Here is a 24545-nt window from a genome sequence, read left to right as displayed (position 1 = left end):
AGCCTAAAAAAATTGTGTTTGAGCATTTAAATTTTGTTGAATATAATTTTTATGATTTTATTGTAACTAAAGAGTGGCAGGCCAAGTGTTAATTGATGTTTTTGAATAAAAAAAGCAGGTATAGGTTGTATTTGTTGGTTTTTTATGGTACTGCTACAACAACTTTTATTGTGTTCGATAAGAAGGCCGCAACTCTATTCAGTTTAACCTGTACTAAGATGGTGAAAGAGTTGAATGTATGTGGTTTCTGCTGTTGAAACCATTTGAATGGTTATGATGATTCAATGTCGGATGTGAATATAGAAGATAATTTTATACCATCCTCAGAAACTTTAGACGGTACGTAAAACTTTTATCTGTATGTTTATTTGCATCTTTGTGTATATCGTAGATTAAATTGCATCGGTATGACAACTAAGTATCTAAAGAGAGTTCATTCAGCAGATGTGTGGGATATAGAAAATCCTATTTATCAATGTCAACACTGTAAAGCATGGATGTGGTATGAAGAAAGGCTTGCTAAATTCAAACAGTCGCCCCAACCAAAGCTTTCATTATGTTGTATGGAAGGAAAGATCGAGCTTTCTCTACTTTCTGTGCCTCCTAATGAGCTCATTCAGCTTCATACTAGAGGAGATCAAAGAAGTATTCATTTTTCTAAAAGATATAATGACATTTAATTCAATGTTTTGTTTTACATCAATGGTCAAAAAAATTGACCATGGGGTGAATAATGGAACTGCTGCTCCAATTTTTAAGCCTGGGGTCAAAACTACCAAAGCATTAGTAGCTTATTCCTCTGGATAGTCTGCAATCAACATTTACCCAACTATATATCTATGACACAGAAAATGAGATTGATAATCGGATAGGCACATTTTGGTAATCTTCATGCAACCAGTTAAACATTATAGTTATTTTTTATCTGTGAGAGAAAATAACATAAAATTTATTGTGTTTTTTTTTTTGCAGTCCCAATGAAGTTATAAATGAGCGGGATAAGAAAATTGTGGCAATATTAAGAAACATGCTAGACAAATATAATAGCTTGGCAAAGAGTTTTCGCTATGCAAGAGATAGGTACCAACAGGAAAATTGCACAAACATAAAGCTTAAGTTGATTAGTAAAAGGACTACAGATGGCAGGACATACAACTTGCCATCTACATCTGAAGTGGCTGTATTGATTATTGGTGATGTCGAACAGTTAACCAAAGATAGAGATATTATTATAGAGAGTCAAACTAGAAAGTTCCAACAGATTGATGTTTTTCACCCATCTTATTTAGCCTTGCAATATCCATTGTTGTTTTCGTATGGGGAGGATGGATTTCGTTTGGGTATTGCAACATCAGATTCTATCTCCGCTAGGCCTACAAAAAAAATAAAATAATCACTTTGCGATAATTCTTTACTTTTCAACTACGTACAGAAAAGGACAGGTGAATCTCTGTTAATTCTGAGATCAAAGAGATTATTCCAACAGTTTCTAGTAGATGCCTACACAATGGTGAAATCAGAGAGGATAAAATTCTTTAGGTGTAAACAACCACAGTTAAGGGTTGATAAATACAAATGTCTGCATGAAAGTCTTATAAACAGGGATGTAGATGCTACAAGGCTTGGCAAAAGAATCATTCTTCCCAGTACTTTTACTAGTGAACCTAGGTACATGATGAATAATTGTAAAGATGCATTTGCAATTTGCAGATATGCAGGATATCCTAGCTATTTTATCACTATGACCTATAATCCTGAATGGGATGAGATAAAAAGAGAAGTGACTCCCATTGGATTGAAGGTAGAAGATCGCCCTGATATATTGTGTCGAGTTTTCAAGATCAAACTTGATGGTTTGATTGATGACCTAAAAGAGGAAAAAATCTTTGGCAAAATTTTGGGATGTAAATCTATGTTTATATAACACCTTATTAAAATCTTATGTTGTAATGTTTTGTTTATTTGTCTTTTTTCCATTTTTGGATGTTTGCATTATAGAGTTTTAAAAGAGAGGACTTTCACATGCATATATCCTTTTATTCATGAGTAATGAGTTCAAGCCACAAACACCAGATAACATAGACAAACATATAACAGCTGAGATTCCTGATGAAAATGAAAGGCTAAATCTTCATGGAGTTGTTCAAAATTATATGGTACATGGTCCATGTGGTCCGTACAACAAGAATTCACTTTGCATGAAGAATGGATCCTGTTCAAAATGTTATCCCAAAGAGTTTAAACAACAAACACTCATTGATGAAGCCGGATTTCTCAAATATAGACGTAATGATAATGATCGAACAGTGAAGAAAAGGGAATGTGTACTAGACAATAAGTTCATTGTTCCTTATAATCTAGAATTGTTGATGGGTGCCACATAAATGTGGAATACACATACTAAACAAGTTCTATTAAGTATCTGTTTAAGTATGTACACAAGGGCAATGACCGCGTAACAACTACCCTATACACCGCTGGTGATCCGTTAAAAGCCACACAAGTTGTTGACAAAATTAGGAATTACTATGATTGTAGATAAATTTCGGCATGTAAGGCAGTCTGGTTTATTTGGATACGAAATCCAAGAGAAAGAATCATTTGTGATTAGACTTCTATTCCATTTGGAGAATAAGCAACCTGTGGTTTATAGTAAAACTTCTAATGTGAATGATATCGTCGAAAGAGCAATATCTCAAGTCCATATTTTTGGGATGGATGACAGTGAACATGTTATATTCCTATGCTCGAAGTCTGACTTATGCTGAGTTTCCAACCAAGTTTGTTTGGAAGGACGATACTTCAAAGGTTTCCTCGAAAGCAAGACTTTGCAATTGGATGGTTGACTCATGTACCTGTAGGTAATGACGAGTTTATATTTAATTTTGATCTTATTTATTTTATGATTTAAATTTAAAATCTTAACAGCATGTACCCCACGTCTATTTTATTCGATTTATCTACATTAGAATTGTTCTATATTTTTTAGAAAAATTAATCTTATGCGGATGTGTAGCTACATAATAATTGAAATCACGTAACCTAATCCATTTAGCAATTTAAAAGTGAGATTGTAACCAAGTTTTTTGCAGCAAATACCAAATAATATTACCAACGACTTCTCTTGAATACTCAAATAGGATGTATGAATTTTTGAGATATAAGAACAGTAGGAGGAACAATTTATGCTACATATAGAGATGCATGCTTCGTCCTTGGACTCTTGCAAAATGACAGAGAATTCATGGATGCAATTAAGGAAGTAAGCTTGTGGGCCTCAAGATCATAAGTTAGAAGGTTATTTGTGATTCTATTAACATCCAACAATATCTCAAGACCAAAACATGTCTGGAAAAGATGTTGGCATGAACTCTCAGATGATATTTTGTATCGACAGAGAACCGTGATGAACATGCGGAGTGAGTTTTTATAATTGCAATTATAAAAGTTCTTCATTATTGATCATTTTTAATTTGATTGAATTTTTTAGTATCGCATAATATGCAGAGTTAACCATGTCAGATGATGAGATTAATCAGTTGTGCTTAATGGATATAGACAAGATCTTACATTCCTATGGTAAAACCTTGAAAGACTATCCTCTATGCCTTTAGCAACTGAAGTTGATAGTTCTTTGTTAACCGAAAGGGTTATCAGAGAAGAGCTAAACTTTAATAGGGATGATTTAAAGAAAAATGCTTCAAACATGTTAGCCATCGCAACACCTGAGCAGAAATATGCATTCGATTAAATTGTTACAGCTGTGTATTGTGATGAAGGGATTTTTTCTTTGTATATGGTCATGGGGATACTGGAAAAATATTTCTCTGGAACCTTATGTCTGCTGAGATTCGCTCAAGGGGTGATGTTGTGTTAAACATTGCTTCAAGTGGTATTACTTCTTTACTTCTTTCCAATGGAAGAACGATACACTCAAGGTTCAAAATACCGCTGAATATAACTGAGAATTCTATATGTAACATCAAACCTGGTTCTTCTCAAGTAATGCTGCTGTTGAAAGTCAAACTTATAATTTGGGATGAGACTCCAAAGGTTAGTAGGAACTACTATGAAACGCTTGATAAATGCTTAGGTGATATCATGAGGTTTTCTCCATCATATAAAAAAGATTTGTCCTTTGGAGGAAAAGTGGTTGTACTAGGTAGAGACTTTAGACAAATTCTTTTTGTCATTTTACAAAGATCGAGACAAGATATCATTCATTCAACCGTGAATATGTCTTACCTTTGGAAGTTTTGTCAGGTGCTCAAACTAACAAAAAATATGAGACTCTTTGTAGGAATGACTACTTCAGATCAAGATGAGACAGAACAATTTAGTGAGTGGTTATTGAAAGTTTGTGAAAGTCTAATATGTGACAATATGGATGGTGAATCGGAGATATGTCTTCCAGGAGATATTGTTATTCCTTCTTCGGACCAGGCATTTAATGAGTTGGTTCATTTTTTTATCCAAATATTTTGGATAACAAGTCCTCAAAGGATTTTTTTCAAAGCAAGAACTATACTGGCTCCCAGGCTAGACATCGTTGAAGAGGTCAACAACCATCTGATGGATATCATTCCTGGAGAAAAAAAATTATATCTTAGTTCGGATTCGATTTGTATGGATGAAGGAAATAGGAGAGTCAACTAGATCTCTATGGTCCTGAATTACTGAATAGCATAAATTACTCCGGTTTGTCTCAACATAAATTAATAGTTAAGATTGGTGTTCCGGTGATGTTAATGAGGAATATTGAAAAATCTAGTAGTCTTTGTAATGGTACAGGGCTACAAGTTAGGAAGCTTGGAAATCATGTCATAAAATGTGAAGTCTTAACGGGTAACAATATTGGTCATATTGCTTTGATTCCAAGAATGAATATGGTACCAACAAATGAAACCGTCCCAATTAGATTCCAACGAAGACAGTTTCCTATAATAGTATCGTTTGCCATGACAATTAATAAGCCTCAGGAATAAACTTGATCTCATGTTGGATTGTACTTGTCCAAACCAGTTTTTACACATGGCCAACTATATGTGGCACTTTCATTAGTTAAGAGTAAAAGAGGTTTAAAAGTTTTACTTATGAATCACGTAGGAATGTCTGCAAATTCAACCATCAATATTGTTTATAGAGAAGTCTTTGAAAAAATAGGATTCTAATATAAATATTTTAATTTTATTTTAAATTCTGTATCAATGTATAATTATTTTACTTAAAACAAATGTAAAATGATTATTACTCACTATTTTTAAGTTAAATTTTGATTTTAATAATAATTTTATAAATTTATTAACATAATAATTATTTTGTATTTTTTTAAATATTCAAACACACAATTTTTTTTTACTTTTATAAATTTTTTGTGGACGGTTCATACACTACTTCATAACAAAAAATAGTAAATTTTTTGTTTTTTTCCTTTTGGGGTCAGGTAATTTTTTTTTAAAATTAGAAAAAAAACCCTCAAAACTGGGCTAGGGTGAAAAAAGCAGAATCCAACATAATGGAGCCACCAAAAAGAAGATATCTACGGGCAATTTAAATAAAATAACACGTGTACAAAAAAAAATAATAAGCGGCTAAAATGAAATTTACACAAAAATAAGGGGCGAGAAACAATAAAAAATAAGTGAGAATTGATTTCATCCAAGTGATTTCAGTTAAATGAGAAAAAAAAAGGAGGAGAAGAAGCTTCCTTTTGGAAAAGACACTGAGCAGTAGGAACTTGTTCTCTTCCACAGATTTCTCGATATGCCTGTAAGTCGATCTAATTGGGAACCAGATCGAGTTGAACGACGTCGTTTTCCTTTAGGGTTTACTGTTCTCACTTTTCAGTCTTCGTCTTTCTTATTCATTTATTTGGGATCGGAACGTTGTGGTCGTTGTGGATTGTGATTTGCGATAATGGTGCAGGTAAGGACGTTGGTAGAGGTGGAGCCGCCAAGCCCACTGAGGTACCTGATCGGAGCCGCCGTGATGATGATCGGAGTTGTGCTTCCGGTGGGTTACATGATGTTCCGAAACAAGCGCGTACCTTCCTCTTCTTCATATTCCAAACAGACGTAGGTGTGCTTTTCTTTTTCTTTTTTTTTCTTTTTTCTTCTTTTAGTTTTCAATTTTTTGTACCGAAATTTCTATTTGCTTACTTGGATCTGGAAATGATTCGTTACATTCATAAATCACGTAACTAAATTGCTTAAAATGCCGGTGGCTACTCAGAAGATCAAGTAGACGCTGAATTTCTTTTACTTTCTTTGTATTTTTATTTCCTTATTTCTTGTTATTTTATTTTTTGTTTTGTGTGAATGCTTAATCAAATGGTAGTGGTAGTAGATTGAAATATAGGGATACTGAGAGATAATGAGATCTTGATGTGCCGTGCGTTCTTGCTGTTTCAGGAGCAAGGTTTTGATATAGAGAGGTATGATATTGGTGACATTGATGATGATGATGGTTGTGATGATAATGATATGAGAGCTCTTTGATCTAGCTTAGTGGATTTGTATTTGTTGGATATGCTTGGAGGAGGTGATTGATTATTTACTATTAGATTAGAAGATTTTTAGCAAATTTAACCATCACTACTATTGCTTCAAATGTAAATCAGTAAATGCATTTAGTTACCGACTTACCATATCTAAAGTGGTTGTTTTCCGCGTACTATGAACTCATCTATCGGCAGTTCAGCACTGTTTAAATTCATATTTTTACATTTTGTGTACCATGGTTGGCATAGATTTTTTTGGACATGATTTCTGTATTTTCTTTTCACAAAATAGTAAGAATAAAGACACAAGCTCTTGCTGGTTTGATAGTTGATCATTTGAGGTTCTTTCACAGTGAAGGATTGTGGATTTATCATTATTAGGCAATGGAACTTGCCTCTGGAAGTTATCTTTTAAATTTAGGAAATGGGAACTTTTTTATCCAATCCTTGGGATCTTGGAGGGAAAGAAGGGAAGGGAATGGCTTCTTTATAAGTAAAGCCAAGTCTGTTTACTGTTAAGATTCCTTTTTTTCCCCTCCCTCTTTCTCTCCGGATTCCCAATTCACAAGTACACCCTTAGGTTATCAGAAGTTCAGAACCATGGTTCATGAGGGTAGCTGGGTGAATGGTTATTCTGTGCAACCGTGAGAATGGGAAATGTTAGTAACATAACATCTCTGCTCTAATAAAGCTGGAAACTTGTCTTGGTTAATGGTATAGTGTCTTTGCAATGTATAAATAAGTTCTGATAATTCATTTCTAGGAGCATGTTTTACCAATGTTATGCATTAAAACATGTAAACTGGGCAAAATCGTTTCCTTGGCAAACTGGACTGCTTGCAATGAGTTTCAATGTGGATACACATCAAGGAGTTGTTGAAGAGCTAATGAAATATGAAAGCTATCTCTTGGCTGTAGAGGATTGGCTGGTAAATTATTGCATTTTTAGTAACTTAAGTAGAAAGTGATAGGCACTATAGCATTCACCTATTAAAATAAGGGATAAGTACTGTTTTGGTCCCTAAGGTAAAGGGTCAAAATCAAAATCGTCCCTAATCTTATTTTTTATTTAAAATCCTCCCCCTAGACCTCGTGTCGTCGTGCATTGCCTGCCCCCTCGCCCTTGCTTCACCGTGCCTCGCCTCTTGTTCGTCGTCGCCGTCGGGGAGGTGGTGGTAGTGGTGGTGGTTGTATTCCTCGCGTTTCCAGTATCACTGTTGCGCCTTCCTTTCCCTTCCCTCCTTACTCTCCGCTATTCAGATTTACTGCCACAACTACCACGTAGCTCCACCGTCACTGCCATCACAAGTAAGTTAAGATTCAAGTTTCTAATTCCTGTTCTTATTCATCACAATCCCTAATTTTCAAATTCATCACAAACCCTGCAGTGGTTTCCATCGGGGCTGAAGGAGGTCGCCGCTGAGCTGCTCCCCTCCTTACGTCGCTGCTGCCACTGCAACCACCTTTTCTAATCTTTGTTCTTGGTTTAAGATTGTTGTTGCTTTTTTCATTTTCTGTTTTTTTTTTTTTAATAAATTTGAATCTTCTGTTGTTGTTGTTGGATTGAAAAAATAATTTTTGTTCTTGTTTTGTTCTATTGTTTCTGGATTGCTTTTGAATGCTGTTGCTTTTTTTTATTCTTTTTGTTTTTTTTTTAATTTGAATATGTTATTGTTGTTGTTGGATTTGAAGAATTTAATGTTGTTCATCACAATCTTAAATTTTGTTAATTGTATTTAAGTATTTGTATTAAATTTTGTTAATGGAAGCAGAAGGATTTATAGTTTTGAATTTTGTTAATGGAAGTGAACTGGTGGAAAAAGGGCATTTTTGTCATCTAGAAAAAAAATTTTTTAAAAAGGACGATTTTAACACCAAATGAAATGTTGGAGACGATTTTAAATCTAAAATAACGTTGGGGACGAATTTGATTTTGATTCTAAACTTTAGGAACCAAAATAATACTTATTCCTTTATTAGGCAATTGATTATTTATCTGTTTTCTTATTAGTTCCATTTTTCTAGCGCTTTCGATTCTTCCCTAGAATTTCCTCTACTTTTATTGGGATCAAGAACTTGTTGTAACAACTATCAAAATCATGTGAAAAAAATAAAAATGAAACAGATTTTATACTACACACAATGTTAAATATAAATTTAATAATAAAAATAGAATGGTAGAATGATAAAAAAATCTGGAAATGACATATGTAACAGCTGGTTCAAATGGAACATTGTGTGAAAAAAGTGGTAGAGGGACCGTACTTCTAATAGATGAAACAGAAAATATTTTTCACAAAATCATAAGTAGCACAATGGTCTCTTTTATTTTAAAGTCATTTTTTTAATGAAAGTGGTAAAATAACCTTTGAGAAGGAGAAAAGTCTATTTTTTTATTTTTTTCAAAAACTCTGAATTAACTTTTCGAAAAGTTAAAAGCATTTCTTAAAAATGATACCAAACACGTGACCTTTCATAATTCAAAAGAAAAAAAAACTTTTGCTACTTCTCTAACGAGTTCTAAAAGTCCTTGTGTAATTTAGATATTCTTTTAATATTAATTTGGGTGAATTTTAATAAGTTTGGTGATAAACCCTAATTTGACGGTTTATCTTGTATTGAATTTAGAGTATTTTTGTAGACCTATTCTCACATTTACCCAATGAATTAGCATGGTTTTGTATATTCTCCTTTAATTGTGCTTAAGAGTGAAAACATACTTTTTAGGTTTTAAAATAAATAAATTTAATTCACCTTGGTTTCATTAGATGCCTTGATATGTTTGTTAAGTGATTTAAGGTTTAGGAGGCGAAGATTGGATCAAGGGAATGAAGAAAGAAAGCATGAAAAGTTGGAGAACTCATGAAGAAATGAAAGAACCGGAAAGCTGTCAAGCCGACCTCTTCGCACTTAAACAACCATAACTTGAGCTACAGAGGTCCAAATCATGCGGTTCCAGTTGGGTTAGAAAGCTAACATCCGGGGTTTCGAAACGATATAAGATTTGCTATAGTTGCATCGCGCATAGAGGCGCGCACGCGCACAGTACACGGACGCACCGATGGTGGCACATGATCCACTTAATGCAACTCGTGGCCAGCAATTTTAGAAGCCTTGTGGGCCCAATCCAACTCATTTCTGATGCTATTTAAGCCAAGGATTGAAGGGGAGTCAACATACTTTTGATCATTAGTCATAGTTTAGTTTTAGAAGTAGTTAGAGTTAGTTTCTAGAGAGAGAAGCTCTCACTTCTCTCTAGAATTAGGATTAGGATTAGGTTTAGTTCTTAGATCTAGGTTTTAATTCATGTTCTCTTCTACTTCTACTTCTCAATTCTTTGTTGTTACATTCATCATTCTTCTACTCTTTGTTGTAATTTCCTTTATGTTGTTTTTATACTTTGTTGTAGATCTACTATTGTTCTTTCCATTTTCTTTCAATTCAATAAGAGGTAATTCATAATAATTGTTCTTCTTTGCTTTTCTATTGTTGATCTCTTGCCTTTGTAGTTAGATCTCTCTTTAATTCTTGCAATTTATGTTGTTTACTTTTATTGTCTTTTATGTGTTTGTTGAAATGTCTCTTCTAGATATAGTATAGATTTTGTTCCTCTTGGCCTAAGTAGAGTAATTAGTGACACTTGAGTTATCTAATTCCTTTGTTGATTGGTAATTGGAGAGATTGCTAATTGGTTTGGAGTGCACTAAAGCTAGTCTTTCCTTGGGAGTTGGCTAGGACTTGTGGCTCAAGTCAATTCATCCACTTGACTTTCCTTCATTTAGTAAGGGTTAACTAAGTGGTAGCAATGAACAATTCTCATCACAATTGAAAAGGATAACTAGGATAGGACTTCTAATTTTCATACCTTGCCAAGAGTCTTTTATAGTTGTTAGTTTATTCTCATTGCCATTTACTTTTCATGCTTCTTATCCAAAATCCCAAAACACATTTCTAACCAATAACAAGACACTTTATTGTAATTCCTAGGGAGAACGACCCGAGGTTTGAATACTTCGGTTTATAAATTTAGGGGTTTGTTACTTGTGACAAACAATCTTTTGTATGAAAGGATTTTTGTTGGTTTAGAATCTATACTTGCAACGAGAATTCATTTGTGAATTCTAAACCGTCAAAAATCTAATCATCATTTGGATAAAGGCATAAGAGAGCGCAATTGCCTTTAAAAAATTAAATATCTTAATAATGGTTCTAGAAATTGAATTGAATCGTTTAGTCAAACTATTCTACTAAAAATCGATAGCCAATCAGAGAGCACAATTGCCTTTAAAAAATTAAATATCTTAATAATGGTTCTGGAAATTGAATTGAATCGTTTAGTCAAACTATTCTATTAAAAATCGATAGCCAATCCAGTTCAAACCTTAGACGAAATCATCCAATTCTTAAATTAGTAATGAACGGTAAAATTATTCGAGAATTGGTGAATCAATCGGAATTAAAATCTGAACCGTTTTTGACTTTTTTTCCAAAAACAAAAATGGTGTATACACCAAAAGAGCAAGAAGATCGTTAAGAAGCGAGGAACAAAAGGAGAAAAGTTAAAAAAAAAAAAGATAAAACAGTTTGTATATTATATAAATTTTTTTTGTTTTTTTAATTTTGTCTTGTTTAACCGTCAAAACAAAATGATGTTGTTTAATCCCGTATTTAATATGGCAAGTCAAAGTTAACTCAACACTTCGTATATTGATTTGGTGCTAGAAAAGGTTCAAGAAGTAATATAATATCCAAAATTAAATATGAGAAATCAGTATTGTAAATTTTGAATTTGAGAAAATAAAATAATAAAAGCTATAAATTTAAGATATTACTTTAAAAATTTAGTCATCTTTTATGATATGTTATTAGTATAATACAAGGAAGTGAGAAATGATACGTTTGAATTTATATTTTACTCTTATAATAGACCAATAGAAATATAAATTAGTCATTTTTTAGGTCCAACAAATATTTTTTTCTTTTTATTAAGATTTTTTCTCGTTTGGGGTAACATTTATTTAATTTATTTTTTTAATCATAGGTCATACCTATATTTAAAATACTAAATAGATAAATTATAATACGTATAATTTTAAAAATACGTTGTGTTCAAAAGGTAAAAATAATTTTAAAATGATTAAAATGTCTAAATTCTTAATAAATCTACTGCAAATTCAAAAAATACAAATCACCAAAAGATTTTAATCAAATGATTATATAGTACACTACTAATATAAAATTTTAGTCGAAAAATTATAATTTAACATATTAATATTGATTAATATAATAAAAATACAATTTAATATAAATATTTTTATTTTTATGTATTTATTTATGATTATATAAACTATTTTATTATAATTTGATTATTTTGATTGAATTATTATTAAATTAATTAAATTTCAAGACCAATGACTCAATAGCGGTGCAAATCATATTCGATTTTCAATGTTAGTGTATAACTTTCTCCCAATACAAAGTGAAAGACGATATTTTAGTAAGACGCTAGGAGGTAAGAAGTAGGAGTGTACATGAGTCAGGTGAAATCGCGTTTGTCCTAATTCAAATCCAGCCTTAAATATATACCAGGCCTATTTTTTAGATCCTAATGTGACTCTAGACGCGATAAAATTTATACACATTTGGACCACAATTATATCGGATAAAAACCGTGTAAAAACCAGGCCTTTAATCATAATTTCATGCATCTTTGTATCTGATGCATCCGCATCTTTAGTAGTTTTTTCTTCTTTATTTCAGTACATAAACTAATGATTCTTGTTATTTTAAGTAATCAATTCATGGTTTAGTACATATTATCTTGAGTGTGTGAATTTCTTTTGTTACAGGAGATCTTGAAAGAAATCAAGCACAAACAAAAAAGAAAAGGAACAAGCAAGACAAGGATAGAACAAGCTAAGCAGAAGAGTTTTGTTCATCACAAAGCCTCCAAGGACAACCAAGCCTCAAAGTATCCTCCATGGCCAGCCCCACATGCGCCTCACGCAGCATCCAAGCACTCTCCTAGGGGGCACTATCATCCCATGCGCTTTACGTATTCCTCTATGCGCCTTGCGCAAGCCCCAACCTCACCTCCAAGGGCTGCCCTCCAAGCTTGCGCTTCACGCATGTGTTGTTGTACTTCACGCAACACATCATACACCTCACATGTAGCTTGGTGCGCTTCACACTACCAAACAGAGACCTCTAATTCCTCTTTGTTGGGCTTGCACTTTACTTAAGGCTTCATGCGCCTCACGCACTATCATGGGCCACTCCCAGGGCTTGTGACTTCTTGCTAAATCTCTCTTAATCTCCAATCCTTTAAAGCACTTGAGTTGATGATTAAAGTTTGAGCACAAGGCCCATGATTTGAAGCATTGATGAATAATTATCTACAATTTAACTTACGATGAAAAACTATTTGAAAAACATTAATTAATTTAGATTTGATTCTGTTTTAATTTTGATTTTTTTTAATCTTAAATTAGGGTTAGTATTTTAAAGGGGAGAGACACTCAGGTGGCTCTCTTCTTCCAGCCATTTTCACAATTCAGAGATTTTGTTTTTGTACTAAGAGCAACTAATCTCCTTTGTTAATGTTAAAGATTTGTTTATTATTATGGGCTAATGTTATTACTTTTCTACTTTTGATTAACGTATTGATATTTTTTAAGAATTAAATTTTCGTTCTTCATCACAAGGGTTTGAATCTATTGGAAAATAGTTTAAATCTGAATTGAATTCTATATTCATCTTGAAAAAGTTGTTTGTTAGAATTAAACTTGAAACCTCTTCTCTCAATTCTTTAAGTTTTGAACTTGGCTTGATAGGTGACATTAAATCAACTAGGTTTTAAGTATTGAGAATTGTGTGATTTTTGAATCAGTATATGTGCTTCACCTCTTATCATAATTAATTGATCAAGAAATTGAGATTTGATTAATTAGGGTTCGTTGTAAGATACATCTTTGCATAATTAAAGTAAATAGTGAAAAACATTCTTCCTGAAGTTTTAAGCATCTCTGAAACCTTAATGTTTCTTTATTTGTACTACTTCCTTAATTGTTTACAATTTGCCTTCAGTTTACTCTCTGTTGTGTTAATGGATATTTCCAAAATTCTAATTTGTTATTGTGTAATTAGAATAATCGATTAACTCTTGCATGCTCAGTCTGTTAATTCTCGTGAGAGCGATAACTTACTCCCATAATATTACTTGATACGATATGGTGTACTTGTTGAGTTGTGGTGTTGTAAAACTCCGCATTAGTATTTCTATCCTAGTTTAACAATTATTTTTATTAAAAATAAATAGATTAATTTATAATTAATTTTAAACAATATTGGTTAAAAAACACAAATTCAAGACAAAAAGTATTATCTTCTTAAATGCTAGTATGAGAGTAGTCCAAAATCTCTAACAATTATTTTATATGACAAAATTTATTTTAAAAAATATAATAAATACTAACCAAATTTTAAAATTAAAACATAATCATAAATTAATACTAATAACACCAAATATGTAAGTCTCATATAAATAACATAAAGAGAAAAGGACAAATAGGTCCTTGACCTTTTGCCCCGCAGACATTTTCGTCCCTGAGCATTTGAAAATACATTTAAATCCCCGACCTTCACAAATTTTGGACGGATGAGTCCTTCCGTCCAATTGCCTCCGTCAGACCCAACAGAAAAGTTTGACGTGGCTCCGTTCTGATGACGTGGCATGACGGATTAACATGTGGACTGCTGACTGGAAGAGTACTTTTAAAAATTGGACAAATAAGTCCCTGTACTTAAAAAAAATTCAAAGACTGGAAACGAAGCGTTTAGATTTAGAACATTGAAGAACACAGTGTGCAGATTCGTCGATCTTCCTTCGTCTATACTTCTCAACCATGAAACATATTAATCACCAAAGCCTGACATCACTCATAAGTTATAATGAAACAAATTAGGGACGAAAGTAAACAAGCAACCTGGCTGTTGAGTTGTGGTTGCATTTGAAAGAGATGAAGAAACAACAGGATCCCCATTTTGGATTGAAACAGCATTCTCCGGGTTAAGGTTAGTATCCGGAATAACCGAGATTTGTGCCTCAGCCAGCATTTTTTTTCACCCTGGTATATGCTCATTCTATGGTATTTAAATGCACCAAAGATACAAGATTTAGTTCCCTGTGATCAACAACAAAAACCAATTTTTTCCCCTGAGAATAAAAAATATGCCTCAGCTGCAACTCACTCGAATAACTTGTGGTTCACAATTTTTTTTTAATTTAGGTACACAGCCAAAATTCACAATGTAGCTTACAGGCACAAAAAAAATCACTAGCATCAGTCTTATTCCCATCGGCCTACTTCACCTTCTTGTAACCTAATTTTCCAATCAATGGCGCATACAGCTTTTCAAAGTCCACCCCTTTGTTGAAGAATCTGTCAATTCACAAGTACCCTCCACCTCTCAAAATCCTATCCACATCAAACAGCAAGAACTCCATCATCGTCACTGGAATCCACCGGTTCACGGCACACCCGCACCGCACAAGGTCGACCACTCCGTCGAACACCGGTAGCCGCTGCTGCAGCGGCACGTGAAGTGGCACAAGCCCCCTTAGCGCCACCGCCTCGCTGTATGGCACACCCATGCACATAGTCGTCGTCACAACTGTCACGTTGCGGAGCTTCGTCGTGGCGGCGAATGACCCAGTGCCGCCACCGACATCGAAGCCCAGCCGGATGACTGACTTTGTGGACTTGGCAATCTGGAAGAGCTGCGAGATCGGGAGATCGAGGTCGGTCTTGTAGGTTGTGAACTTGGACGAATCAGAGGAAGGGTTGAAGCCTAGGTTAGGGTTTTGGCGGTGGAAACAATCGAAGGATTTGCAAGGGTAATGGTCCCAAATTACAGAGAAATTGGGGAGTGAAGAAGGGAAAGGGCTTGAGGGAGAGGGGATGAGAGTTTGTGCGGCACGGTTCGGGAGAAGTAGCTAGCGGCGGCGGGAGAGGGGGTGATTTTGGCGATTGGAGAGTTGAAGAGAGGTGATAGAGTGAGAGGATGTTGGTGGCCACCATTGCCATCAGAAGAACAAGGTTCAGTGTCATTGAAGAAGGTAAGGATTAGGGTAGCACATAAAACGATGTCGTTTTGAGCAACAGGGACTTATGTGTCCATTTTTCAAAAGCTCCATCTCACTAATGTGCCACGTGGGAAGCTGTGATGCCAAGGTAAGCAGAGGAGAGAGCCACGTCAGCCTTTTCCGTTGGGTCTGACGGTGGCTTATGGACGGAGGAACTGATCCGTCCAACTTTTAAGAATGTCAGAGACTTAAAAGTATTTTCCAATGGTCAGGGACTAAAATGTCTCCAGAATAAAAAGTCAGAGACTAATTTATCCTTTTCTCTAATATAAAATATTATATATTAGTCTAAAATTTTATACTTTTTAATTCTTAAACACAAAACAATAATTTTAGAATATGTATCCTCACCGAATCGGGTGATTCGAAATATGATCTGAATTCGATTGAAGTATTCTTCTGAATGTTTTTTATTTTTTTTTTTACCGAATTAAATTCAAGCCGCTTCAAATCCAGACCAATATGTACAAAAATGCTTCAGATCCGGATAAGTCTTCATACCGGACCGAGCCATGTAAACCTTGCTGAGAAGTGAAAGATGTCAAACAGTTGGTTAATGCTGACTTGTAATATTGTCGGATACCGAACAACCAATAAATGGATTTCAATTTCCATGTCTCCTTTATGACTGTCAGATTACTCACTCCATAAACAACAACAACTTAGGTGTGAAGTTTTTAGTTTTCGGAACAGTTAGTGGTTTCAGAAATTCAGAATCCATGGCTGCTATAGTGAAGTATGGGATCATAGGTGTGGGAATGATGGGAAGGGAGCATCTGATGAACTTACACCATCTTCGCGGCGAAGGCGTGGCGGTTGTGGCGGTTGCTGATCCTCATGTTCCGTCGCAGCAACTCTCCCTTGAATTAGCACATTCCTTTAGTTGGCCTCTCAAGGTATCATCAATCATTCTTTTGAATTATTCATCATTTTTAGGGTTTACAAGTTTAGGTCCCAAAGCATAAAAATCTTACCAGCTGAGGAATTCTTTTTGATAAACTTGGACACTGGTGATAATATTAATAATAATATCTTTACTTCGAATGGTGAAATTTATTGTATGAAGTTCCGTTTGAAAATTTCTTGCTGCAATTATCTTGAAAAATCAACTCTTCATGAATCTTATTTTGCTGTTTATAAGGTGAATGACATTGAAAGCTGTGAAGGTTTTCTCAGGTCACAAGGAGTTGTTGGAAAGTGAACTGTGTGATGTATTGGTGGTATCCACACCTAACATGACCCATTACAGAATTCTAATGGACATAATCAATTATCCTAAACCCCATCATGTACTTGTAGAAAAGCCACTGTGCACCACTGTCTCTCACTGCAAAGAGGTTTGATCTTCATTCTATGGATTTGTCTCTGCTAACAGGTCAACTGGGTTATGATTATGAGTAAAGGTTCAATCTGGTCCTAGACCCGAAGATTCAAATTGGTCCTCGAGATATTGAAATAGCAATTTAGTCCTTGAAGTTACACTCCTCTATTCAATTTGGTCTTTGCATTGAAGTACTTCACTAACGGTGATTATGTGTCACTTTGTGATACAGAAGGTACAAAGTGACGCCCCTCACATTTAGTAATGCTCATTGACAGAAAGATCAAAGTGAATCACAAAGTGTAACTTTAGGGATCAAATTGATATTTTTAAAATCTTGATGACCAATTCAAACAATTGCGAGAATCTTGAAAACCAGAAAGAAGCTTTACTCTTTTAATGTACTTTTACATTAAGGACAGACTAGTAAAAAAAAGATTTTGTAGATTGTTATCTTCTTGGTTGGTCTCTCAATCAAGATCGGAGATATCAACTATACTTTTACCGTTGAAGTTAGAATTATTGGTAGCAGAGTTTTGATATAAATTGTAGTAGTATGTAAACCAATGAAGCATGCTACATAAATGTCGTAAACATTTTTCCTTTGGCAAATGAGTAGATGCCATGGTTACGGTGTAATACAACTAGCATTCTCATCTCTCTAAATTCAACACGCAGAATATTTGGATAAATGATGATACATACTCCTAAATTGTCACCCTGGTTTCGAATTGAAGATAGTGAGTGTATTTTATGTTTTCAAGAGACTAAGTACATTTAACTTTTTACCTTGTTTAGAAATTAGGAGGATAATTAGGATGGAGTTTAGGAGGGTATATCATTTCCGTATGTGGTACGATGCATCTTTTGATGATGATTTGAAGCATTAGTTGCAGATGTTAAATAATGCTGTTTATATTTCCTTTGATTATTTGGAAATGCACTAATCTGTTTTCCTATGTCTTTGGATTAGGTTGTTGAAGCTGCTAGAAAGAGACCAGATATATTGGTACAAGTTGGCTTGGAATATAGATACATGCCACCTGTTGCAAAATTGATAGAAATAGTTAAGGAAGGAAGCCTTGGACAGGTCAGAATGGTAGCGATTCGGGAGCACCGTTTCCCTTTCTTGGTGAAGGTTAGTCTTTTAGAACTAAGACTATATGTTTTGGTTTTCATAGCAAGTAAGCTGAAATGCTGATACTGATCATAGGTGAACAATTGGAATCGGTTCAATATTAACTCTGGGGGAACTCTAGTAGAGAAGTGTTGCCACTTCTTCGATTTGATGAGGCTGTTTGTTGGTACAAATCCTGTTCGTGTGATGGCTTCTGGAGCTATTGATGTTAATCACAAGGATGAAATATATGATGGGAAGGTAGATCTGATGCTGCATTTAGTTACAGTGATACCAAACTTTTAATCACAATATTATTAGTGGCCTATATGATTTACTACTACTGACTTATTATAATATTTATAATATCTAAAATCATTCTTCAATCCAGAAATAGAAATTGCACTAAGCTGGCTTAAGTTCCATGATATATTGAACAAATTAAAGTTTTCAAATGATAGTGAACTAAATGTATAATAGATAACCTTTTTATAGGACTGAGCAAAAGTCTTTCTGAATAATGAATGTAATAATCTGAGAGAATGCTAAATTGAAATATCCTAATCTTATGCACCCATGGCAGGTATGTTAGAGAGACATTAGTGATTAAATATGTGATTAACATGAAGCCTTGATTAAACAGAGTTGAAGTTCCCTGGTGTTTTTTCTTTGTTGGTAAAATACTGCTGACTGGTTTTTTGCTATGTTGAGATATATTTTGTTTTACCAGGTTCAGATTTAAGAACTTAAGTTCTTATTGTCACAGTTCTAACTTCCAACTGAATGATGTGATTGTGTTTTAAAAACTGCAATTAGCATCAGGTTTTTGCTTCATGCAATGTCCTTTTATATTGTAATTACTTGAAAAAAATTATTTTGGACAGGTGCCAGATATCATTGACAATGCTTATGTTATTGTCGAATTTGATAATGGTTCTAGAGGAATGCTTGATCTTTGTATGTTTGCTGAAGGAAGTAAAAATGAGCAAGAAATATCTGTTGTTGGTGATGTTGGAAAGGTAAATTACTCTTCCTTTCACCACTTAATGTACTTAATTTATGGTAACCTGCTTAAGACAACAACAAATTTGACTGTTTGAAGCCAATCAATTATGCTGCAGTTTGATCTCTTTCACTGATATAGTTCATTTAAGGCTAGAAAAGAAAGTTTCATCCATTATTCATGTCAAGATGGTTATTAGTATTCTTTGCATCTGAATTCAAAATATTTTTAACAGGGAGAGGCTTATGTTCCTGAAAGTATCGTGCACTTTGGTACACGTCAAGCAGGGAGAGATGGTGTTCAGACTTTAAAGGCTGAAGATCCCAGAATAAAGTTGGTGGCTTCTCTATCTGTTAACTAGTTCATCATTATCAGTATAAGATTTAAGTTGCTTAAATGAATTTAATGGATCAGTTGGAGTATAGTTCTATAGCTATATACATAGAGGGAGACCCAACAAAGTCTAGGAAGAAATTAAGATTTTTTAATATAATTGAGCTAAACAAAGATATAATTTAAGACAAAGCACTTTAATGTAGTTTGATCCAAGTGGGATATCACTTTGTAATTGTTGCTGATGTATATGATCATGAGCTATCATCTGTGAATATAATCATTTATTCATGTATTTTGTATGCATCTACAGATATGATGGGTTGCACCATGGGTCCAGCTATCTGGAACACCTTAACTTCTTAACTGCAATAAGGACCAAAGGTGAAAAGGGTCCTGCTGTAGATTTGCAAGATGGATTGATATCTGTTGCAATGGGAGTTGCAGCACAGCTCTCTATAGAATATGGAAGATTTGTTACTATTGAGGAAGTTATGGATGAGATTAAAAATTGATATGTCTACTATCACTACGTAAATAGAAGTACTTGAATACTTTGTGAATATTACATTCCTTCCACCCAGATGCTATGTTTTAGTACTTTGCGAAATTTAGCTCGTAGCTCATGCAATATACTTTCAGGAAAACTGAATTGTTAATTGACAATATATTATTTCAGAAATAGTGGGCTTCTTTGGCCAACAGATATTATTGGATTTTATTTACTGATATAATTGTAGGTTAATATAATTGATTGTGCAATATACTTGATTCAGATCATCCAAATCAGTAACCGCTGAAAACTCAGCCGCTAGAGAGAAAAAAGTCCTTTTATTAGTCTGGTACTTTTTCTGTTCTCATTACTTGATAATTTCCGGGATATAGTGTGGCACTGTGGCTTCTAATGTAGTAATGTCTATACATGGCTCTTAAATCCGCAAAAATCCGAGTTACTTGGCCTCTCAATTACATATTTACATACGATATTTGACTTTTTAAGATTTCAAAGTTTTAGCATCAATCTAAATCATGAAACTTGCAAATGATCAACTTCGGCTTACTAGTAGTGAAAGCTCGCCTGCAATAATTTCATTCAGTGCAGTTGGATAAATTATTCTTTTTTCCTGCATTCCTTAAAAGGCGCTTTATTTCATTGTTTACATTCATCTCTTGTTCTCACGTGAATCTAAATTCCATGACTTAAAATTACAAGTCTAGTACATACCCCAAAATTACCATAGCACGAGATTTCCCATGAGAAAGAACTTACGAAAGCAACACAAGAAAAAATTTCTGGCATATAACAAACCTTACAATATTGGTCTCCACTACTTTAACACTAATGAGGTTCCGGAGAAAGATGACCTACTGGTTCAAAACTCATCAATATCCAAGTCATAAAAACACCATCAACATATAATGCATTCCAAAAAGTAATGAAGCACCATAAAATAACAAGTGAAATCAACGGTAACGGCGGAGGGAAAGGGTATTGTTTCTCTTCCAGGTTGCCCTGCGGGAAGGACGATTTTTGTGGTAAAGATGTCCCTTGCCACGTAAACCCCTGTTAGACTTCCCAGCAGAGGTGAGGCCGCGAAGTTCCCTGTGTTTATGGACCGGATTGCAGAGCCAATTGATCCTTGGATCATTTCTAATAGCTGCGTGCGCAACATCCACCATAATGATCTCGAAGTATTTGTATGTCGAGTCCTGTAAGCATGAAACAATTGCACTATGTGATGAACAAGACTGGTGTATAATCATGTCTCACTTAAAAAATGTGAGAAATTAACAAACCTCATTCACCCAATAAGAATTGAGGACCCTGAGGCCACCTAGCTTCCGTCCCGCCCTCTCCTCAGCAACAGACCTCTTGCTTCGCTGAAATTTCAGTTGAGTAACACCCTGGTTCGTGGGCTTGCCATAAACAATACCCTTTGGAACAGGTCTCTTGCGGCCACCCCTTCGCACACGAACACGGTAAACCACATATCCCTGGAATATTACAAAAGACAGTCAAAATTAGATAGTATCGAATGCGTAAGCATTGTGCCAGATCTTGACAAAAGCAAATTTTGTAATAAAGAAATTTGCTTGGTCAGATGATTGGCTGCTTAGTTTGCTTTAGCCCTCACAAAGAGTCTAATTGTTGCATCTATGCAACTCTACAAGAGAGATTGCATAATGAATCACAACACCCGCTTAACCCCCAATCTATTTCAAGATCTCATAAACAATATATATTATCGCAGTAACAAAAATTGTGTCGGATCTTGACAAATGCAAATTCTATATCAAGGGAAAAAGAATGCCTGGTATTGACCGACTGTGAATTTCACTATAGCTGGTCTCAGGAAGCATCCAATCATTGCACATGAAAAATCCCACATGGGGGAAATGCATATGCTTCAGGACACCGCATAACCAGCATCTCATCATAATCATGGTAAAATACACAAAGGTCACTCAATCAAACAACTATTTCACTTACTCCTAACTCCTAAACAAGTAAAAATAAGAACGACGAAAGAATTTATCATTCTTATTACTTGGTAATTGATTGTTGGCACACTTCAAGATAAATTCTAGCAAAGAAAAACACAACATAAATAGTGCAATACGCAATAAAACCATCACATAAACGGAAATTGACCTGTTTGGCCTTGTAACCCAAGCGACGAGCCTTGTCGGGGCGGGTTGGCCTAGTGACACGGACAATGGAAGGCTGCTGACGATACTCCCAGCACCTTACCCTCTGCAAGAATCTCATTACATCCGATTGCTTCTTGCGCCAGAGCTCCGAAACATACTTATAAGCACCTATTCAAGTATTCATACCCAACACAACACAACGCAAGATAAATACCAAATCATATAACAACCATTAATTTCTCTCACAGATACAAATAAAATGCTAGGCACACTGCGGTCAAGGAAATCGAAAGCACAAACAAGTGGAACAGACTGTTATCATCTGAAACCGAAATATCTCAAGCTATATGATATACCAATGTCCATCACTATGGAAACAATTTCCATGAAAACTAAACATCATGCATGCCAATATTAACAATGAGAATAGACTAAAACGTCACGAGGGCATCAATGCGAAATGGTCGTTGAATCGTAAGAACACAACAGCGGAGAGAGAGAGAGAGAATACCCATGGTGGCGGAGGAACACCCGCAGTCGCAGTGAAGGAAGGTGGTGCTTTAGGGTTTGAAATGTAACTGAAGGTGCTGCTCGAACATTTTATAGACAGGGCCAGCTACAGTGAAGCGAATTCTGAGCCCTTTTATTTATTAATTTTTAATTTAATGGTTTTCCCGTCGCAAGGAAATAAGCCCTAAAGTAGCGTTTGGTGGAGAGACAGAGACAGAAAGACTGAGACTGAAAGACGGAGACTAAGAGACAGGGATTGAAATAAATCTCAGTATTCTGTTTGGTGCAAAATGGGAGACAGGAATTGAAACAAGAATGAAATTCTAATTTAATTTTCACAAAGGGTAAAATTGGAATTAATTAATTGAAATGAAAGTATTTTAGGTATAAAATGTTATTAAAGTTTCAGTCTTCATCTCTAAAAATTTCAGTCCCCTGTGTCCCTACTTTTTTGAGGTACTGAAATACTGAAATTTTAGAGACAGAGACAGAAATTTTAGTACCAGTCTCTGAACTAACAAACACAATACTGAATCTCAGTCTCTCAGTCTCTGTCTTAGTACCTCAAAACAAATGCTACCTAAATGTTTTGTTTATAAAATACCTACAATAATTCGATCATTGGATTTTTTTTGAATAAATAAATTAATATGTAATTTAGTGAATATTTACTTTTTATCTCCTATTACATCAATTTTTGTACTGTAACCGAAATATGTTATATTTTTTTAAAAAGTATCTCGAATACAAATAAGATATATACTAAATTTTATGTGATTATAAATCTAAAACTCTAAATTCAAAATAATGTACATGATATATGTGTATTCCACTATAAACAAAATATAAGTAGTTGTAGGTATAAAATATAATCTCTTAAAATAAAATTATTTATAGTATAATTTAGATGAATTTAAAAAGTAAGAATTGATATAATTTATTAATATAAAAAATTAAAATTTAAAATTTATTAAAAATAATTTAAAACTTTTGAATTACAAAACTTTTTACTTATAAAATTGAGATGTGCTGTGATTTATTAAATAAAAAATAATTTAAAATCATAGAGAGTTTTTAAACTTTTTATTTTTAATATTGGGTCAATATTGTTTTTAATATTGGTGTTACCCACCAAAATGAACTAGCATGCATGATTAATGGCGTTATGAGAGTCGTGATGAAAACGTTGTTGTCGTTATGAAGAAAAATATCACTGACATATTGAACAAAACATCGCCGACGTTTTATTGGCGACACTTGGCAACTTCCTCTCTCTTGCCGCATGTCAACCCAAACGCCAACTCCCTTCTTCCTTCATTCTTTCTTTTTCAGTCGAGTCTCCATCTCCATTCTCATTCTATTTGAAGAACAAAATTCTGAAAGTTGGATTTTTCTTATCCTATAACCAAAAAAAAAAAGCGACAGCTAATGATATATAAATAAAAGTTAGTATTTTATACGTTTTATTAGTAGTTAGTTAAAGTTAATCTTATTTTTTAAATTAAATATTCTAAAAACAAACAGTATATAATTTTTTTAAATTAATTTTTTATTAAGTAGATAAATAAATTAATTATTAGTGCCGAATAGTTTAAAAATATATTTTTTTCGTTGTAGTTATAATAGTAGTATTAGTTGTTAGTGTTAATAAATTTCTGTTAGTGTATAATATTAATAAATTGTGTTAGTATAAATTTTACTTTTAGTTTAATTAATTTAAAAAAAACAGAAATTTTATTACTTTTAGTTTCATTTTATATATATTTTTTTTAAAAAACAGCCCGTTTTAGTAATTTTAGTTTTTTTTTTTTGAAAATTCACTTTTTTAATAACTTTAGTTATATTTTAAATAATTTATTAAAAAACATAATTATTTAGCAATTTTAGTTTTGTTTAAAATAATTGATTTTAAGACAGAATTATTTATTTAATTAGGAAATAATTTTTTAGCCTTGATTATTATTT

General features: G+C 33.8%; 4 protein-coding genes and 1 pseudogene across 5 annotated transcripts; 3 read left to right on the top strand and 2 right to left on the bottom strand.

Annotated features, from left to right (window-relative positions):
• The first annotated feature begins 2528 nt into the window (after nucleotides 1-2528).
• On the top strand, nucleotides 2529-4985 carry LOC130979082 (uncharacterized). Its single transcript, XM_057902441.1, has 4 exons — nucleotides 2529-2752; nucleotides 3780-4053; nucleotides 4264-4443; nucleotides 4644-4985. The coding sequence occupies exons 1-4, from the start codon at nucleotides 2529-2531 to the stop codon at nucleotides 4983-4985; spliced, it is 1020 nt and encodes a 339-aa protein (XP_057758424.1).
• Nucleotides 4986-5647: 662 nt separating this feature from the next.
• Nucleotides 5648-6826, top strand: LOC130944095 (uncharacterized). 2 transcript variants are annotated; one of them, XM_057872287.1, is made up of 3 exons: nucleotides 5648-5769; nucleotides 5926-6074; nucleotides 6411-6826. In XM_057872287.1, the coding sequence occupies exons 1-3, from the start codon at nucleotides 5764-5766 to the stop codon at nucleotides 6427-6429; spliced, it is 174 nt and encodes a 57-aa protein (XP_057728270.1). In that variant the 5' UTR covers nucleotides 5648-5763; the 3' UTR covers nucleotides 6430-6826. The 2 variants fall into 2 exon arrangements, with proteins under 2 accessions (XP_057728270.1, XP_057728346.1); XM_057872363.1 differs by having other exon boundaries at nucleotides 5669-5769; nucleotides 5926-6078.
• A 7957-nt stretch (nucleotides 6827-14783) lies between these two features.
• On the bottom strand, nucleotides 14784-16259 carry LOC130979071 (probable methyltransferase At1g29790; annotated as a pseudogene).
• Nucleotides 16216-20154, top strand: LOC130966124 (uncharacterized). Its single transcript, XM_057890896.1, has 7 exons — nucleotides 16216-16540; nucleotides 16811-16981; nucleotides 17939-18103; nucleotides 18179-18343; nucleotides 18967-19101; nucleotides 19321-19418; nucleotides 19732-20154. Exons 1-7 carry the CDS (start codon nucleotides 16364-16366, stop codon nucleotides 19931-19933), a joined length of 1113 nt encoding a protein of 370 aa, XP_057746879.1. The 5' UTR covers nucleotides 16216-16363; the 3' UTR covers nucleotides 19934-20154.
• A 434-nt stretch (nucleotides 20155-20588) lies between these two features.
• Nucleotides 20589-22692, bottom strand: LOC130966134 (60S ribosomal protein L15-1). Its single transcript, XM_057890906.1, has 4 exons — nucleotides 22582-22692; nucleotides 22072-22238; nucleotides 21216-21413; nucleotides 20589-21128 (listed from the first exon to the last, which is right to left on the bottom strand). The coding sequence occupies exons 1-4, from the start codon at nucleotides 22583-22585 to the stop codon at nucleotides 20883-20885; spliced, it is 615 nt and encodes a 204-aa protein (XP_057746889.1). The 5' UTR covers nucleotides 22586-22692; the 3' UTR covers nucleotides 20589-20882.
• Nucleotides 22693-24545: the final 1853 nt, after the last annotated feature.

Source organism: Arachis stenosperma, chromosome 1 (genome assembly GCF_014773155.1).
Source record: "Arachis stenosperma cultivar V10309 chromosome 1, arast.V10309.gnm1.PFL2, whole genome shotgun sequence".
NCBI classification, from domain to species: Eukaryota; Viridiplantae; Streptophyta; class Magnoliopsida; order Fabales; family Fabaceae; genus Arachis; species Arachis stenosperma.
Note: the sequence above shows the minus strand (reverse complement) of the source record. Positions and strands in the feature narration are given on the sequence as shown.